This window comes from Cinclus cinclus, chromosome 1, assembly GCF_963662255.1.
Source record: "Cinclus cinclus chromosome 1, bCinCin1.1, whole genome shotgun sequence".
Lineage (NCBI taxonomy): Eukaryota > Metazoa > Chordata > Aves > Passeriformes > Cinclidae > Cinclus > Cinclus cinclus.
This window is the reverse complement of record NC_085046.1, coordinates 3444607-3463655: the sequence shown is the minus strand read 5'-3', so window position 1 is coordinate 3463655 and position 19049 is coordinate 3444607. Positions and strand designations below refer to the sequence as shown.

Genomic DNA, 19049 nt, shown 5'->3' with positions numbered 1-19049 from the left:
TAATGTCTATTTATGTGCTATGATATTACATTACATTAACATACATAACATTAACAGACGTTATATATATGTTGTGTATATATATGTATACACAATATATATAGTATATTAATATATATGAATATATATAGAATATATATAATTAATATTCTATTATGTTAATATGAATCATATAATATATATTACAATATATATTCTATTATTTTAATAATCATTGTATCATATAATACATAATATATAGATATATGTTTATATATATGTATATATAATATATGTGTATATATTATATATAGATATATATACATATACATATATTCACATATATGTGTATATGTATATATGTATATATGTGTGTGTATATATATGTATATGTACATTATGTACATGTATATGTATATGTACATGTATATGTGTGTATATGTGTATATGTGTATGTGTATATGTATATGTATATGTATATGTATATGTATATGTATATGTATACACACATATACATATACATATATATATATATATATAAAAATGTTTTTTCTTCTTCTTCTTTTTTTTCTTTTTTTTTTTTTTTTTCCATTCCCGTTCTCTACAACTTCCCTCCGTCCCAAATCTGCATCCGGCTTCCTCCGTGCATCCCTCCGTGCCTGCCCAGGGGAGGAGCAGTCCCTCTGCCGGTGCCCTGGTACCCACCCATGGCCGCATCCCTGCGCGCTCCGTCCCGCTGCCGCGGGGCTGCCGAGGACTGAGCGGCATCCCCGCGCCCCAAATCTGCTGTTTTGGGTTTTTTTTTTTTTTTTTTTTGGTTGGGGGGGGGGGGGTGGTGGGGGCTAAAACATGGACAACACGTTCGTGCAAGAAGTGGCCGCATCACTGGTGAGAGAGTTTCTCAGTAGAAAGGTAAACTCGGTGTGGGTTTGTCCCGGCGGAGCCCCGCGGGGGATGGCACTGGGGACGGCGGGCAGGGCTGGGGGCATCCAGCGATGCCGGGGCTTTATCCAGCCCGCCGGGAGCTGCAGCTGAAGGGCGGCAGGCTCCGCGCCGGGGGCCGGACTCCATCTCCCACGCTGCCCTGGCGTTCCCGGCCGTGCCTCTCCTTCCTCCTGCCCGCCAGGCTCCTCCTCACCCGCGAGACTGCTAATTCATTCCAGAAACGCACTTTCGCTTCGGGCTTTCCTCGTAGTTTATTTTATTTTATTTTATTTTATTTTATTTTATTTTATTTTATTTTATTTTATTTTATTTTATTTTATTATTTTAATTTTAATTTTATTTTATTATTTTTATTTTAATTTAATTTTATTTTAATTTTATTTTTCGTAATGAATTGTCTGTTTTGCTGTCGCCCTTCCGTTTGCAAGAGGCGTACAAAGCCTGTTTGTTTGTTTTTTTTTTTTTTTTAAATTAAGGTAACACTCTTAGAGAAAGTGGTGACATGCATTTCCCCTCGTCACCCCCCCCCCCCCCCTCCCAGTTTTCAGCAATAACTCAGCAGAAAACTCTTTTTCGGCAGGGTAAGAAAGAAATTGAGATAAGGAGATGAAAGAGGCCATTGTACCTGTCACAAATTTAATACTATAAAGTGAATTTTGGGCTGCACAGGGAGGTGGCGAGGGTGGGATTGAGCAGACTGGAAACTACCTTCAAATTTCCATGTAGCAGCACCTAGTACTTTGTGTCCATAGGAGATACTGCTGATGTTGGACCCCTTGTGTCAGGAATGAATTGTCTTGTATCAGAAATTAAACAGCCACAGTCTCGTTAAGTGTTACACAAACCTCATGTTTGGGATGTTTTGCATCCCAAATGCACATTTTCAGAACAAAGGGCACTGATAATCCTTCTGTTTCCCCCTGATCTTTCACAGACATCAGGTGCATACAGGGATAATGATCCTTTATCTACCTCAACTTGCCCTTAATTTCATAAATCTGAGCCAGACACTGTCAGCAGAAAAGGAATTCCTTTGTTGTGACAATAACCCTCCACAGAAGGAATCAGAGCTTGCTCTTTCAAAATAGTAGCCTTGTGTTGCACCACTTAAATTAGTTTGGCATCCAACTCACAATAAATCAGTCTCTGCCCCCAGAAAGTGAGATGCCCACAGATTTTGTCTCTCAGGTGCCCATGGGTGCTGGCCACAGACTGAAAGTTGAAGTTTGAGGACCCCAAACCAGCTGGTGCCGTGGACATCTGACTGATTTCTAGCCTGAGGCTGGCTGGAATAACTTCAGCTCGGGGCCTTTCATACAGACCATCAGGCTTAGGAGGCTGTTTGGCAGCAGAAGTCACCTGCACAGAGGTTTTTGTTTTTCTGTGTTCAGCAGTTTTGCTCTCATGTAGCCACCTTGATTATTTTCACATCCGTGGGCTGCTGTAATTCAAGACTGTACTGTTACAGCACAGGTTCTGAGAGTTACCTGCTTACAGATTGCTGCCACCCACAAGTTCCGTGTCACACCCAACAAAACCAGGAGTAAAAGCTTTGGGGTCTGACACTTTTCATTCCCAGGGTTTGAAGAAAACCATCACCACCATGGACCGGGAGCTTCCCCGCTCTGCACTCAGCATCAACAACAGGAACGAGCTGCGGAATGTCCTGCACCTGCACTCCTTGTACAAACAGAACAAGGTGAGGGAAGGCATGGCACAATGTGCAAGTATCCTTGCATGCCCATTTCCCTTTGCAGCCTCATATATGGCACAGCAGATGAAAATTACACTTCTAGTATTTATTGTTCTTGGAAGTGTAATAGAAACAGTTCGCTCATAACTTGAGGCTCCACAAAGCTTTGGTGTCTTCATATAAGTTTTCTTAAACACCACTTCAAAAAACCCTCTCCCAGTGTAGAAAAGAACTGTGCATTCTTGCACAGTTTCCACGCTTCAGAATATTTAGCTAAAATGAGTCAGAAATCACCTTTGCTTTTTTGTGTTGTGCTTCCTTCACTTAGCACAGCAGCACCTCTGAGCTCTTGACATTCTCTAGCTGCCATCTTTCAGTTCCCTGGGTTTGTTTGTACAGTCACTCCTCGGATACACCCACAGGTAACTCTAGGAAACAGTTAAAGTGTTCAGTGCAGTGTAAAAATAATGCCCTGCAACCACACCAACACAGCGTTTCAGTAGTCACCAGGAGCTCTTATTTCTCTTTTTGGCCAGGCAAAGGAGAACCCACTGAAAACACTGCTGGAAATTATCACGAATTACTTCCTGGAGCACCGTGGGACTTCCAGGGGCACTGGTTCCAGCTCTGCTCTGTCAGCTCCTCACAGTAAGAGCTCAGCACCCAACCCACCTGAGCTCCCAGGTGAGGATCATGGGAATGCCAGTGCTCCGGATGAAAGCAAAACTCAGGCCCCCAGGTACAGTCTCATTTATTTCTCTTTGCCCAGTGTATTAACTTATTTTTTCTTAATGAATGGAAAGAGTGTTGAATGTTTTATCATTTATATCTTTAGCTTGACTTTGTTTTATTAGTTATCCTCATACCTCAAAGCTTAACTTCCAAGATTATTAATGTCTCCTGTGCAAGCCACCCTTCAAAAATGATCTTTTGTGTTCCCTGCCAATTATGAAGATTGATAACCTCAGTTGCATCTTTCAGTCACTGAAGCACATTGAAACAGGAGATTTCATGCCTTTTACATTGGAAATACTCAAACTGAGGCAGGTTTGGAGGTGAAACAAACCACCTGTACTCAAACTAAAGGTATATTCATGCCTTACATAGGCAAAAGCAAGTTCTGCTGTCTTAAATTCAATGTTGTTACAAATATTTTAGGTTCAGACCTTGCAGAATACCTGAAAATAGTGTGTAACCAAGATTTTCATTTATTGGTGCCTCAAAGAGAATTAACAAGCCTGTACTTCCATAGATAGCTTTTAAAATGGGCGCAGAAGTGTAATTCAGCTTCCCAGCCTTCCCCCTCAGGGAGTTAGTCACGTTTTGTTCTTCATCCTAAATGCAGCATGCTCAAAGCAGCCAAGTCTGAGCATCAGTACATGGAAAAAAACCCATGAAGTCGTTTCTTATAGGGGAAGAAAGCCAAGATGTTTTAAGTTGAGCTCAGAAGCAGCACTTGAAAATGAGGCAATGCAAAGGCTTTTTTCGTCTTTTCTTTTTTCTTCCTTTTTTTTTTTTTTAATCTCTTCTTCTTTCCCTTTCATGGATCTTTCCCACAGAGGAGTCCCTGATACTGCTCTGAGAGGGCACAGCAGTGTTAATGTTGGAAGAGACCTTAAATATCACCTAACTCCATCCCCTTCCTCTATCCCAGGTTGCTCCAAGCCCATCCAGGGACACTTCCAGGCATCCAGGGGCAGCCACAGCTGCTCTGGGCAACCTGTCAGGACCTCCCCATTCTAACAGGGAAGAATTGCTTCCCAATATCCCATCTAGCCCTGCCCTGAGGGTCATCCTCACCACTGCCATCCCCTTTGGGCAAGGGAAAACCAGGGATTGCCAAGGTCAGCCAGCCAGGGCCTGAAATCAGTTTTAATTCCAACTACCTGTGTAACTTTTAACCATGCTTTCAGGGGTGGAGAGTTAATTCAGACAGGACTCTGCTCTGGTTCCTTGTTAAGGAGTCTGCTTTCCCTTTGACTTTGCTCTTGGAGGTTCATGTGAGTGTCTGTCGCTGTTAAAGCACTCTCTAAGCCAGCACCCCTTGGCAGTGAGGGGTTTTGTGGAGCTGGATGGGGACTAGCAGTCCTTACTTTTCCTGATGATTCCAGAGGCAGATCAGGCTCCCTCCAGTTTACATGCACAGCGTGGCCTCACCACACAAGACACACTCCTGGGAAAACGGGTTTAATAAAAGGAACCATGTGGGAAATGGATTTGTGGAGAATTCTTAGAGCCTGACAGAAGGCTCACACAGTGTGCATCTGTACGCAGACTTGGAGATAAGAAATGCTGGCTTAGAAATGCCATGGAATAGGACAGATATTGTTGAGAGAGAAATGGAGCTAGAAAAGAGTTTCAAAGGATGGCTTTGCAAATAAGACTAGGTACTTTGGAGAAATAGAACTATGAAAGATGCATTGTAGTAGAACCCACGAGAGGTGATTTGAGATTAATTGCTTTAAGGCATTTCACAGCATGAGGTGATAAAAGTTGATCTAAGAAACACTTGTATTATAATTAAGAAATAGTTGGCTTCTGATTGTGATGGCGTGATTTATAACATCTGTATTGTCTCACCCTTCATACGAGACTGAAAAGGGAATAAAAGTTTTTTTAAAATGCCTCCCATTTGCCCCATCTCTGGGTCAGAAAAGGGCAAAATCCGGCAAAACATTTTTGTGGTACAGGATGCTTCAACTTTTGGAGTTGCTTTATCATGAATTAGGCTGGAGGAAAACATCCCAGAGTGAAAAAGTAGTTCAGAGACTTGTTTCCTTCTAGTCAGCAAGGTGAGTATTTTTGAGTTACACAGAGCATAAATTTATAAACTGACATGGAACTGGGAACTACTCACTAAAATAATTCTGTCATGAAAGTGCTTTTGTTTTCGGACTAAAATAAGTGTTCTACAGCTGAACAAAGAGTGAGAGGGTCAGCAGTCAGTCTAAATTACAGGAGAACAGAGAATGTGAGCAAAAGTGCTAAAAAATTTTCAAACAGATGGAGAAGGAACAGGAACTGCTGGTGGTAGCTGAGGACCTGTCGGCTATAACATATAAATTGTACTTTTTACTATGATATACAGTAATAGAATCACACAATGGATTGGGCTGGAAGGGAGCTAAAAGATCATTTCACTCCAACCCCTGCCATGGGCAGGGACACCTTCCACCGTCCCAGGCTGCTCCAAACCCTGTCCAACCTGGCCTTGGACACTTCCAGGGATCCAGGGGCAGCCACAGCTGCTCTGGGCACCCTGTGCCAGGGCATCACCACCCTTACAGGAGAGAAATTTTTCCCAATATTCAATGTAAATTTCCCCTCTTTCAGTCTGAACCCTTTTTACCCGTATTATAACCAATTGTGACTTACAATAATGACATTGAAATAATGTCCTGACATCCTACATGCAGATGTTTAGGTGAAAAGTGACTGCATTTGATTATCACTGAGATAAAATGCAACTTAATTTGATGACAGTGCTTTAATTAGCTGGTTTCATTAATTTACTTGTGCATTACTTTGCTGTTTCAAGCTTTTCCTCTTTCTTCCCTCTAGGTATGATGTTGAAAATCCACTGGATAAAATCCCTCCACCCAGAAAACATCAGCACAGGAGTGAAAAATGCCACACCGGGACAACCCACAGCAGTAACTTATCCTGTGCTTGGGACAAGAAGTTAAAAGACAGTCAGGAGGATTTAAAAGCAGCTCTGATTTCTGAGGAGCTGAAGTCCACAGGGAAGGAGAAGTCAAGGCCCAGGGCTGGTCTCATAGCCAGAGGAATGATGGCTGGACCAGTAGCCAGTCCACCAGAGGTGATTCCCAACACTTTACAGAATTATTTGGCTTGTCCGTGGATTTTATATCCAGCCTGCTGGGATAAAAATCACTTGCAAGTAATTTTCAAATGGCTTCTGTATGTTAATCCATTAAATCTGCAGGCTGGAAGGAAGTGGTGAGTTAGGGAAATTGTTCTGCTTCATTCAGAATTTCAGATATAACCGCTACAGGCAGCTACCCCCTGCATGTCTGTGATCTCAGGTCACTGAATTCCTTTAGAAATCTTTCCCATTCTTGAAGCCTCTTGACAGATTTGGTTTTCCATTTTCCTATGCAAATTGCTTTGTTACCTTCACAGTATCTGTTTTACTCTGGTTTTTTTCCAAGACCCCACATTTAATCAGTAGCAGTTTGGGAACGAAAATTGCTTTCACTTCAAAATGTGTTTCTGAATTGATCAAATCAGACCATATTTCATCAAGAAGTGCTTTCAAAGCAGAGTTAAAAATTGCTTGCCCATTTTATTTCCTTTATGCTTCTTTTCTATAATGACAGGGCTTTTCCAATGTGAAATTAAGCTTGTGATAATGAGAAAATGAAATATTTAACTATGACATTTAGGTGGAACTGAAGAGCATATGGAAATTCAATGAGTTAGTTGGATATTTATAAATATCTCTGATTTAGAAGTAAAGACTAGATACCTGTAGTGGTAGATACCAGTAAAATATCTTGCATGTCTTGATTTCCTGAGATGGATACAAGCCCAAAATTAAGCTCTTATGAAGTGTTGTTCTTGGTAAAACCATGGAAAACATGTTTTAATAGTAGGTAGCATCTTTAATACTGGTCAAATTTTGAGAGAAAGTGCTTGTCTTATTTTATTACTGATTTTTTAAAAAAAATCTGATGTACTCTATAAGCTCATTCCTAAAAATAAATGAATAAGTTAGCTCAGAAATCAGTGCTAGAGCTTTCCTCTGCTTTTTGTGTTCATTTAAGGATGGTAAAGTTGTAATTTGGGGCTTTCATGGCACTTATTTCCAGGATCCCCACAAAAGGAGGCTCTCCAAACGATCCACGAGCAGCAGCAGAGCCCAGCCCAGGGGTGAAGAACATGAGGAGCACGACCTGAATGTCCCAAACACTGATTTGCAAGAAAGCAAAACATCTCCAACAAAATGCAACGTGGAATTTGCATCAAAGACTGTGCTCAGCTCACACACCAGTTCTGCCTCTGAAAAACCAAGGAACAGCCCCAAAGATCCAGATGATCTTTTTTCCAAGCTGCTATCTGAGAGGGAGAGGGCCAAGACAGAAGAAAGGAAATCTCTGCCAGGTTCTGGTGCAGACAGCAGTGAAAAAAGCCTTAAAGTGAGTGCCCCTCACAGACATTCAGGGGCTGGGAGAGAAAAGAAGGAAAGATCCCTCAAGAAGACTGAGACTCGGTTGGCAGGTCACAGGTGAGAGTATTTCTGGGAATATTGTGCTAAAACAGAGGTTTTATTGTTGTTCTACACTATTTATTGATATAAAAGTTTTAGAAGTGTCTCCCTCTGAGAGCTCCAAATATATATTTTCTTTTCTCTCTCTTATGTTCTTAATTAATACTTTTTTTTCTGGGTAAAAATTTAAGAGTGGGAGGTGTGGCCTTTTTTTTTTAATTATTATTATTTATACACTAAAACCGTGTCCAGATTTCTTAAAATTATTATTTTGTTTCCAAGTTTGATTTCTTATTGAGATACCATGTGTGGATACCCTTTTGAGAAGGAAGCAGTTATACATCAGGTCTCTCCACGTTTCTAAGTTAGGGGCTGTGGGAATTATCAAACTGGGGATCTGCTGGAGCTGCAGATGGGCCAGGAATGGCACTTGCTTCCTATCTGGTACCCAAAATTAACTGAGAAGAGCTGCCAGCATTCCACAGGGTGTTGGTTCATTGAATTTGTAAAAGATTAATAGGTCAAAGTACCATGGTCTGAAGTTTTAAAACTCTGCTTTCATACGGCTTGACTGAGCCTATAAAGTAGTGCTGCCCTATCACTTCATCCTTTCCCCTCTCAGGATGATATTTTTTTACCTCACACTCAGCATTAATTGAGGTAGAGAAGAGAGCTTCAGTGCAGCTCCCCAGCAAAGCTGAGAATATTGGGTGTATTCCTGATATTGGGTAATCAGTGAACCTATAGTTCATTATGGATGAGCCTCAGAGGCGTGGTGGGCTGGATGGAATTCCCAGGGGGAAAATAACAAAAAACAACAAATTGCAAAAAAACCACCGCAGTAAAAAGTCTGATGCAAACCTCAGTTTTTAATGCTGGGTCCTACGGGGGGGTCACAACAATCCCAGCCAGCACTGCAGCCTTGGGGACAGTGGCTGGAGATGGCTGGTGGGAAGGGACCTGGGGGTGCTGTGACAGTGGCTGAACAGAAGCCAGCGTGGCCAGATGGGCAAGAAGGCCAATGGCTCCTGGCCTGGGTCAGCAACTGTGTGACAGCAGGACCAGGGCAGGGACTGTCCCCTGTACTCAGCACTGCTGAGGCCACACCTCAAATCCTGGAGTCACTTCTGGGCCCCTCGTGACAAGAAGGACACCGAGGGGCTGGAGAGAGTCCAGAGAAGGGAACAGAGCTGGGGAAGGGCCTGGAGCCCCAGGAGAGGCTGAGGGAGCCGGGAGAGGGGCTCAGCCTGGAGAAGTGGAGGCTCACGGGGGACATTGTCACTCTCCTCAAGTCCCTGACAGGAGGGGACACTTCAGGGGATCGGGCTCTGCCGCCAGGGAACAGGGACAGGAGGAGAAGAAACGGGCTCAGGATGTGTCAGGGGAGATTTAGTTTGGATAGTAGGGAAGGTTTCTTCACTGAAATGATGGTCGGGCGTTGGAACAGCCCGCCCAGGGCAGTGATGGAGTCAGCACCCCTAGAAGTGTTCAGAAGACGTGTGGATGTGGCACCTGGGGACAGGGTTTGGTGGTGAAGGTGGCAGTGCTGGGGGCAGTGGTTGGACTGGATGATCTGAGAGATCTTTTCCAGCCTAAACAGCTCTCTAATGCTGGCTTCACTCAGATGTGGACACGCTGGCACTTCCTAACCCTTGCCAATGTGCTGCCATGGTGTCCGTGCTCCAACCCCGCAGGGAGGGCTCGGAAACCATTCCCTGTCCTCAGAGAGCTGCTTTGGTGTCAGCTGCAGCAGGAGAGGGAGCCCTTTGCTAAGCAGAGCCTGTTTGCAGGGGTTCATTCCTGCTGGGCACTGCGAGCTGCAGCCAGCAGAGCCTTTGGATCCGTGCTGAGCTCTGAGCTCCTGGGAGCACCCACAGAAGCCAGCAGGGATGCTGAGATTCCTGGAGGGCAGTGCAAGGAATAGAGCCCCTAAATAAACACCCACAATGGAAGTGCTGGCTCTTGCAAGAGTTTTATTTCCCTTCAGCCAAATCCTGCAGTGTTTGGGAGCCTTGCAGGTTTTGGCCAAAGTGATTGAGCGTTTTAAAGAACGAAAAATTACCATGTGGGAGTGGATATTTGTCTGGATCCTCTTCCATCCTCTGGTACCTGAAATAAATGCTAATCTGAGTATTCAGATGAGCAGCTGAAAACCTCCGTAGGATTAACCACAGCTGGTTCGCTTACAGCATCTGCAATTCTGGTTTTGTTCCCAGAAGATAAATCTTACTTTTCCTTCCATTTACTTTTTGACTCTCTTTTCTCCAGTCCCAAAAGTGCTGTTAGAGCATGCAAGCTGAAGGCATCCTGTGCAAACATATGAGAGAAAATTGGAAGTAAAACTACTGCCAAGCTTTAAAAGAATACCTGGCCATCAAAATATCCTAGGGAAATGCATATGCACAGCATTTTGACTCACACCTTTTAATGAAAGAAATTACAGGGGTCAGTGATGGTTCTTTATTGGCATGATTGTATTTTTTGCCAAGTCATGAAGGGTTATTTCATTAAAAAAATATATAATATGCTGTGGAGTTTGCATACCTACCCAGATTCTAAAGGTGGTTTTTTTTGTTGTTATTTTTTTTAAAGAATTTTTGTTTTTAGTTAATCCACGAGAAAAGCAATATGTAGGTGGCAGCAAATCTTCATCTCTGCTCAGCTGTAAGCTGACAGCAGCCAATTTAATTTCTCAATTCACAGAATCCCACAACACCAGGTTGGATGGGACCTCAAAGATCACCTGGTCCAACCTTCCTTGGCAGAAGCACAGTCTAGACAAGGTGACCCAGCACCCTGTCCAGCCAGATCTTAAAAGTGCCCAGGGTTTGGGAATTCAACACTTTTCCCTGGGGAATGGTTCCAGTGGCTGATTGTTCTCCTGAAAAGTTTCCCCTTGTTCCCAGTTGGAATGTTCCCAGGAGTAATTTGTATCCATGGCCCCATGTGATTCCTTGGAAAAAGGGAGTCTCCATCTTATTTGAGCCAAGATTTAAATGCTGGGATGTGGTGATGTTGTGCAAACAGTGCACAACATACTTACACAGAAGTATGTCAGTAATTCCTCCATGTTCCTTCACAGCAATTTTATTTAACTTAACAAGCTGAAAATGACATTTATGTCTCTGTGCCACTTCAGTGGAGAATTTGAAGCCCCTTTCAGATCATTTTGATGCTGTTGTTTATTGTTCATCTTCAAAGGAGTATCCCCCTTTTTTTGTTGATTCCCTGTTCCTCTCAGTTGTGTACAAGGCCAAGTAAAATGTGGATTATTCACTGCTTTTTTTTTCTTTTTTTTAAGAGATTTTGAAGGGAATAAAAACCTAAATTCAGAAGTACCCTGTCCAAGTGACTGATCCAAGATTCCACCTAAAAATTGCTCTATCTGTGGTTTCTTAAAATTCGTAGGAACTTGGGAGAGATGATGTTGAGGGAAACATGCTCAGGCCACAGGGAACAAATTATTAAAGATTTTCTTGAGACTTTTATCCTGGGTACAGCCTTGAATGGCAGCAAGGAAAGGTTCCTGCTTCCTTTAATATCTTGAAGTAGAGTTGGGCCAGGTGACCTCTAAATCATCCTGTGATTCTCCTTGGTGCTGAATCCCAAGGGGAATATTTATCATTAACCTCAGCACACAGAATAAAGAATGAGTGGAATGGAATTAATGATCTTTAGAAATTGTGAAAAAATGAATGGGTGTTGAAGTTCATGACTTTCCTTGCGTTAAAGAATTTGTACTGCTTTTTTGGAAAGAAGCCACAATGAATAATCACTTTTTTGGGAAGGTTACGTGGGGTTAGAAGGTCAAGATTTCTCCATTTCACAGCTTGAGCAAACAAAACTGGGGAAAGTCAAGAAAAACCCACTTCAGAACAGTTGAGAAAGAGTTCTTTTGTCTTGACTGCAGAGATGTGCTGCAGTTGTTGCTTCTGCAACCCCTGAAGTGTTTTTCTGATTTTCCATTAAGTTTATCAGTGCAAACAAAGTGTGGTGGTGCTGTGGAAACCCTCCAGTTGTCAGCTGAATAAATAATTTTTTGGATGAGTAAATCCGAGGTGGAAGTTCTTCAGGAGGGTGCAGCCACCTTTTGCTGATGGGGAGCAATCCATCTTTTGTTAGATGGGGAGATTTGATTTGTACAGCTCCGTTTCTCTTCTGGTAGTTATGAAGAGGAACATGTGATGCTTGAAATTCTGGTTTTCACATATAAAGCCAACCAGTTTCCTTCCCCCAGTTCCAAGAAAAACAGCATAAAATTAGAATCAGAGCACTGAAATCAGAAAAAAGGGGAAAAAACTGGACCAAGGGAAATCTGCAATCAGGACCTGAAATTAAGGATATTTCAGAGGAACTCCAAGGGAATGGCTGAGAATCAGAAAGGCACAAAGAATTGGGAGTATCGTGAGGCCAGAACAAAAATTTCCTGCTGCCATTAGCGAGCAGAGGGATGCAGCAGTGAATGCCATTGTCCAGAGGCAGAGATGTGTGCAGTTCCAGGAGCAGGGAGGATAATTGATTCTGCACTCATCCTTGCATTGTGAGCAATCCCCTGAATTACCCAGCCCCCTGTGCCTGGCCAGCAGTGCTGGCTGAAGTGCTGCTGCTCTCCTGCCACCATTCTGCCACTGCACAGGGGTGTTCCAGGCACCAGGGGCTGCTTTATGGCTGTGGAGATTTGTTGGATCCCAGAAACCTGGGAGTTTTGAGCTTTCTGTGCTTTCTGGCACTGACCCCCCCTGGAGAACGCTGCTTTTGACCTGAGGCCTTGGAGAAGGATCCCAAAATTGAGTGATGGAGATAGAATCACTGGTGTGTAGTTAAATAGAAGTGTGTGATTTCACATGGTGAAGGGTTTTGAATTTGAGGTTTTTATAGTATAGTAATAGGTATGGGACAAGATGGGGGATTTTGGGTGGTGTCTCCTTACTGTCTTCTTCTTCTTCTTCCTTCATTCTTTCAGGCAGTAGTTTCTGGTTGGACAGTTAGTGCTGCCCTGAGGGTCACCGGAGTTTGGTTATTGGGTCAAAAGTATAAATAATAGAGGTGTTAGTTCTTTATTGGAATGTTTGGCTTTAAAAGACCTTGTAACTAGCTGGATTTGTCTCCATTTTGCTCACTTTTAGCTTTTTAGCTAGAAGTGTCTCAGAACTCTCTGTACTTTAGATAAGATTTAATAAACAAGCAAGTCTGAACAGGAGAAAATTTGTCCCATCCGTGTTTTTAATCCAGACTCTGAGTGAAGGCAGAAGAAAATGAAGACAAGCCACTGATTAAGTGGTGCAGTTGCTGCCTTTACAGAAATTGGATTCAGGTGCCTTTCCCAACCCAATGCTGAGCCCCTCCCATGCATTTCAGCACCAGGAAAGTTCCAGTGAGCTCAGAGCCAGGGTGTCTTCTCCTGCCCCAGTCTGTGCTGAGTTCAGTACAGCTGGGCACTGCTCAGTGCTTCCCATTCCCAAAATATCCCTCGTTCTTTGGTAAGAAACCATGTTCTAGCAGTGCCCTGCATTCTAACATGGATAGGGTTGGGTTAGGGAGTTGCCATAGACACCAAGTGGAGTATTACTCATATTTCATAGAATCTTAGAAATTATGGATGGGAAAGAACTTTTAGGGTAATTTCTTTCTATGGCACATTAATCACTGATGTATGTATTTATGTTTGCCGTAATATCTTTTCCAGGTTTTGTCTGCTTCAATCTTAAATGACTCAAGTGACACCTCTCCCCTGATAATACATTCCACTTTCTAGCAGTTCTTATTATAAGGAAGTTTTTGTTGTTGTTGTGTTCACCTTCCATTTGCTATTTTTTGTCCTTTTATCCATAGCCGAAGTTGATTTTTTTGACTGGTGTTCCTTGCTACATACTCACCTCTGTTAAAGTATTTTTGTGTTTCTTTAGGCATTTTTTTGTCTGAAGCTTGTACTGTCTGCTGAATATTTTTATCTTTCCTGCTCTGAACTTTTGCTGCAGTTACTCTGCTAGATTTTACTGATTTGTTTTATATTTCCCCCATTTATTTATTTATTTAGGGGTGTCTCTAACATTGTCACACTGTGACTCAGATAACAGGGCAAGAACTGCTGCCCTCTGCTTGTGGCCTGGTCCTCAGCATTATAAAATCACAGTACCGGTGAACTCATTGTGTCAGTGAAAATTTTGCCCTTTCATATGTTCACAAAAAAAAAAAAAAAGCCCCGAAAACTTTTTTATAGAAATAAAAAATCCCTAGAGGGAAAAAATACAGATCTTTAAAGAAATCCCTTAAATCCTTAAGAATATATTCAGGGTTGTTTAGTTTTTTTGGTTTTTTGTTCTTCTAGATATCTGACACTTTCAAAATATTATTGTATAAATATTATAAGGACCATAACACTTTCAAAATATTACTTTGAAAGTATTATGTCCTTAAAGGATTGATATTCGTGCTCTCTGTTATTAACAGGAATAAAAAAAGCTTATTTTCCATGTGAGGACTGAGCCAATACCTGTCAATTATAGATGGTTGAGGGCCTAAAACTGTAAAGATCCTCTCCTGTATTTTTATCCTGCATCATCCCCAGCCAAAATCTGGGCTGTTCTGCATAAGGGATTGGCAGAGAACCTTGGCCATGAGTTTCTGAGCAAGTCCTGAGCAGGATTTGCTGTTCCCTCAGTCAGTGTAAGCTACAAAGCAGAGCACGAGCAACCCAGGAGGTTTCTGGACTGCACTGATAATTTCTTGACACAGTGAAAAAGGAGAATTCAATGCCTGTTGAAGGTTAATATGTGAATGTCTCGTTTCATAAAGAATACTAATTAACTTTCCAGCTTAGTGGTATTTTTAAAAAAAAATAAACTTGAATTTCCAACTGAAAGGAAAAAATAGTTCCAGCAGAGTTATGTAATGTACATTATTTACCTAGCAGTTTTGCTTGGCTTCAGTCTTTCCTACTGTGCATTTTGGTGCAAAAGTAAGTTTTGTAGCAATATTCTGTATTGTTTACCTGGTGGGCTGCAGTATTTCAGTGTTATGCACAGAATCGGTGTGTGGGATGGGATGGCTCTGTCTACAATAATTCCTGGCACTTGGGTGAGTAGTAAAGTCTTGATCCTGGGAGGTGCTGAGCAGCTCCTGAAAGTCCTCAGCACCTGGACAGCCAGTTCTGTGGAATGAGGTCTGAGCTGCCATGACCGGGTCATTTTGGACTTGATCTCATTTAAAACCAGCCAGAAAGCCCCAGGTTATTCCAGGTTATTCTCAGTGTGTGTGTGAGCAATGCCTGAGGAACCAATTCAGTTTTCCCCACTGTGAGAGGAAGAGGATGCATTGGGCTGGGGTGGCATTTCTGGAGAGTAGGAGTTGAGTCAGAGTTCCAGAGGGAAGAGCGGAAAGGAACGCGGCGCTGGAGCAGCCCAGGAGTAAATTACGTTGGCACATTTCCTTCCACCTTTGTCTGGGACCTCTGCCTTGTCCTTCGAGCCACCCTTTGCATCATCTCCAGTGCTTTGGAGTGCTTTGGGGGCAGGAAACACGGTGAGAACACTGCAGCCACACCTTCCTGGAGAGAGGAACCAACCCCTCCTGGTTCCTCCTCTGCTCCCTTGCTCCAGGGAGTAAGTCTGGATTTGACTCGTACAACTGGCAGCAGAGGAATGTCTGTCCACCAGAACGGGCTCACCCGTGGGGAGTGTGGATTTGACTCTCCCAGGGATGAAAAGAGACATTGTGGTTGCCAAATCAGGAGTGAAAACCTTCAAGTGCCTGGAGCTGCGTAACACCTTTTACAACATAATGCTTGGACCGGAAAAAAGGGCCTAAAATAAAAGTTACAAACTATTGTGACTTTCGTGTGGTGCCAATGGATTTATGGCAGCAGAGCCCGTGGTGTAATATCTGTGGGGCTGCCATTTGCCCTTTTAGTATTTTTCCAGCACTCCATAGGAAGAGGCACTTTGCAATTACTGGAAGTGACAAATGGCTTCTGTATAATTTATTTATTTTTGGAAAGGAGGAAAATCTGGAGAGGTCCAGCCTGTTGCCTGAAATGCAGTTGGTCAGTTGAGAATTTGCATTAGAGGATCATGTAGGTGTCTTCCAGTGCCAACTATTCCATGACTATGTGGAATTACTTGCTCCTTAAAAAAAGCCACCAGTTGTGTGCAGGTAGCAAAAGGATTTTTTTTTACCCCTATTTACCCCTACGATTACTTTACCAGGTAAAATCTATGTGGGCTCACCAGTAACCTGTTTTTTTAATTCACCTTTTTTTTTATAATAAGATGAGATAAGAGAATACCCCATCCCAAGTGTAAGATTCTATCTCCCAATTTAACAGTTGATATTAGTTTTCAGGAAGATCATTTATATTTCTGGTACCTGTCAGGTTACCATGGTTTGGTTAAAAGTCTGAGGTTTCTGACCTCAGGAAATAGAAGACCACAAATATCCTACATCCTTAAAAATTAAATTACCTAAGAGTTGAAGGCCCAAACCAGGCAAAGTGGGTATTTTATGGATGGTGAGCAGAGCAGAGGGTTGGATTCATCTCCACTGATGTGAATTGATAGAGTTCCAAGATCTGGGAACCCTTTTCTGTGCTTTATGGCTTTATGTAGTGTCTTGAGGGCGCTGTACATTTTTATTCCATGGAATTTTATTGCCTTTTTTTTTAAAAAAAAATTTTTGTGATTCTTGTTTATTTTGCTGGCAGCAGTTTAGAGTTGCTGAACATAGTGATGAGTTCACACAGGTGGTACTGAGCTCCGTGGAAATTCCAGTGGGAGGATGTCACACTCCAAAATCTCTGCTGGAGAACAGTAGGAACAAAGCAGCTCCCTTTTTATTATAATTCTGATTTTGTAGCTGGAGATAAATATTCATTCATAGCCTGTGATGATGAACTTTGTGTTCAGGTGAGCCCAACTTATCAGGTCAACTTCAAACCATCTTGTAGCTCAACCTCTGATTATAATAGCTCTTGCTTTATATGCAAATCTTCTCCACTAAGATAGCACCTTGTCACAGTTAGTAAAATTCAGCAGGACAAATGCAGTCATGTGTGAGGGGATCTATTTCTGTCAGAAGTGACCACTTCTATTAGAAATTACTCTTTCAGTGCCAAGTTTCTCATCTACCTGTTGTATATCTGTCAGTGTTCACAAATCTATCTGTCATCTGTTCGCCAGATAATATTTTGTGCTGCAAACGTTCAAGTCAGATCAGATGCAGGTCCTCTCTAAAAAGGAAATTTGGGGAAATTAAGTGTATGAGCCTCTGTTACCTTTGTCAACCAGACTTGCCAACATGATAGAACTTATATTAAATCCTCATGAGAAGACCTTTTTCCTGTAGAAAAATATCTCCTGGCATTGATTGTGATCATGTCCTTTTGCATCATTGCAGTTGCTTTTGATAATTCGGGTTTTATAATTGTGCCCCACAGCAGTGACAAGCTGCACCACATGGAATGGCCTTTTTTACCCTTTTTCAGACAGCAATAGAGGTTATATTTCAATTATCTACTCTGCATATTTTACTCACTGTTCCAAGAATATTGGATATGTCTGCCTATTCTACATCCAGTAGAGAAGCTGTTGCAGTCTGGCAATGAAAATGGGTTTTACCACCACAGTCACCTTAAAGCCACTGATGTTTAAGCCCCTCTGCTTATTTGACCTCTTGTGAGTGTTGGTGTAAATAGGAAGTGGTGGAATGCACATCCATTATTGTGCCAAGGAGCTCCCTCTCTGCAAGCTCACCTCCTCTCTGTAAATCCATTTTCCTACAGTGCTTGGAGGCCAGAGTGGAATGTTCAAATATTTAGAGAAAGTACTGTATAGTATGTTTAGAATGAAATGTATTTTCTTCCTGTCCCATTTTCCTGCTGTGATGGATGACTTCCCCCTTCCCTAAGTGTTCCAACTGAATGGATTTACACCTACAATAAATTTTCCTGGAACAGCAGCCCTCTGCTGAAATGGAAATTGCAATAAACATCGTGGCTGTTTTGAGAAACGCAAGTTCCCCTCAAGGAGGGGGAACCTCCACCTGCAAAAATCCCCCACTTAAGCAGAAAACACCCAACATTAATCTTAGGTGTCAGTGCTTTCCTCAGATTGATGGGAATTCTCAGCCTTGAGAATTCAGAGCACTTTGCATCCCGGGCTTGGTTCTTCCTGGAATGGATGAAGAACCAACATCTTTTAGAATTTTCAGAGAGAATTAACTCTGCAAAAACTGGTGCCAGGTGAGCTGTGTATGTGAATTGTACTATGGGTGGCTGTATTTTAATTTCTAAATGGAAGCTGTAGTGCTGCATTGTGTCAGAATCACAGAATGGTTTTGTTGGAAAAGACCTTAAAGACCATCCTGCCATGGGCAGGGACACCTCCCACTAGATCAGATTGCTCCAAGACTTGTCCAACCTGGCCTTGGAAGGTGTTAATTATTGAAGAAACACTAGAAAAGAAGAGAGAATAGTGTGCAATCTCAGACAAAACAGAAACGTGGCTTTTGGTTATGCCTGAGTGACATGACTTGGCTGAGAAGTGTTTTATGGGTGAATTTATTCTCATTAAGATGCTTTCATTGACCAGGAGAGAGAAAAATAGTAGCAAGCAGCTATGGGAAGGGAATCTCAGCTGAAACTCATGTTAGGAAACATCAAGGGGAGATCTAACTGTGTTGTAAAATATACCACAATCAACTGTATTTAATTCTATATCCCATTAAAATACTGTAATATCCAGTGGGAGCTCGGTGCTGCTTATGCCACTACACAAATTTGCTCTCAGTCCTCTTATTTTTATTGACCTGCTGGGCCTCCCATTTATTTTTACCTGAAGTTCCTAGAATGTGGGTGATTCATTTCCATTCTGTCTGGCCCAAATCGGGGCCACCCACATTTCATTGCCTCAGTCCTTTAACTTATTTATAGCTAAAAAGAGAAAGATTTCTATTCTTACAGTACCAAATACTATCTGTGAGAAAGCTGCCAAAATGCCTTTAAACTGGGCAAATCCTGAGTGTGATATGTCTGCGTTCTGGGGTTATTATTTCATATTCTGAAAAGGAAAATAAGCTCATGGAAAGTATGTGGCATGACAGCAGTTGTTGTTGTAATACCATGCTCACAAAGAATGTTGCTGAGGAAACTATTCCATACTAGTTTTGAAAGGATTGTCTGTGCAATACCTTTTTTCCAGAGCAAAAGCC

General features: G+C 42.2%; 1 protein-coding gene across 1 annotated transcript in view; it reads left to right on the top strand.

Annotated features, from left to right (window-relative positions):
* Positions 1 to 828: 828 nt before the first annotated feature.
* The window catches only part of MINDY4 (MINDY lysine 48 deubiquitinase 4), a 67087-nt gene continuing 48866 nt past the window's right edge, over positions 829 to 19049 (top strand). The window contains exons 1-5 of the mRNA XM_062493439.1: positions 829 to 891; positions 2504 to 2623; positions 3154 to 3356; positions 6179 to 6437; positions 7450 to 7865. Coding sequence (XP_062349423.1) covers positions 829 to 891; positions 2504 to 2623; positions 3154 to 3356; positions 6179 to 6437; positions 7450 to 7865 — 1061 coding nt within the window. The remainder of the gene's footprint in view (positions 892 to 2503; positions 2624 to 3153; positions 3357 to 6178; positions 6438 to 7449; positions 7866 to 19049) is intronic.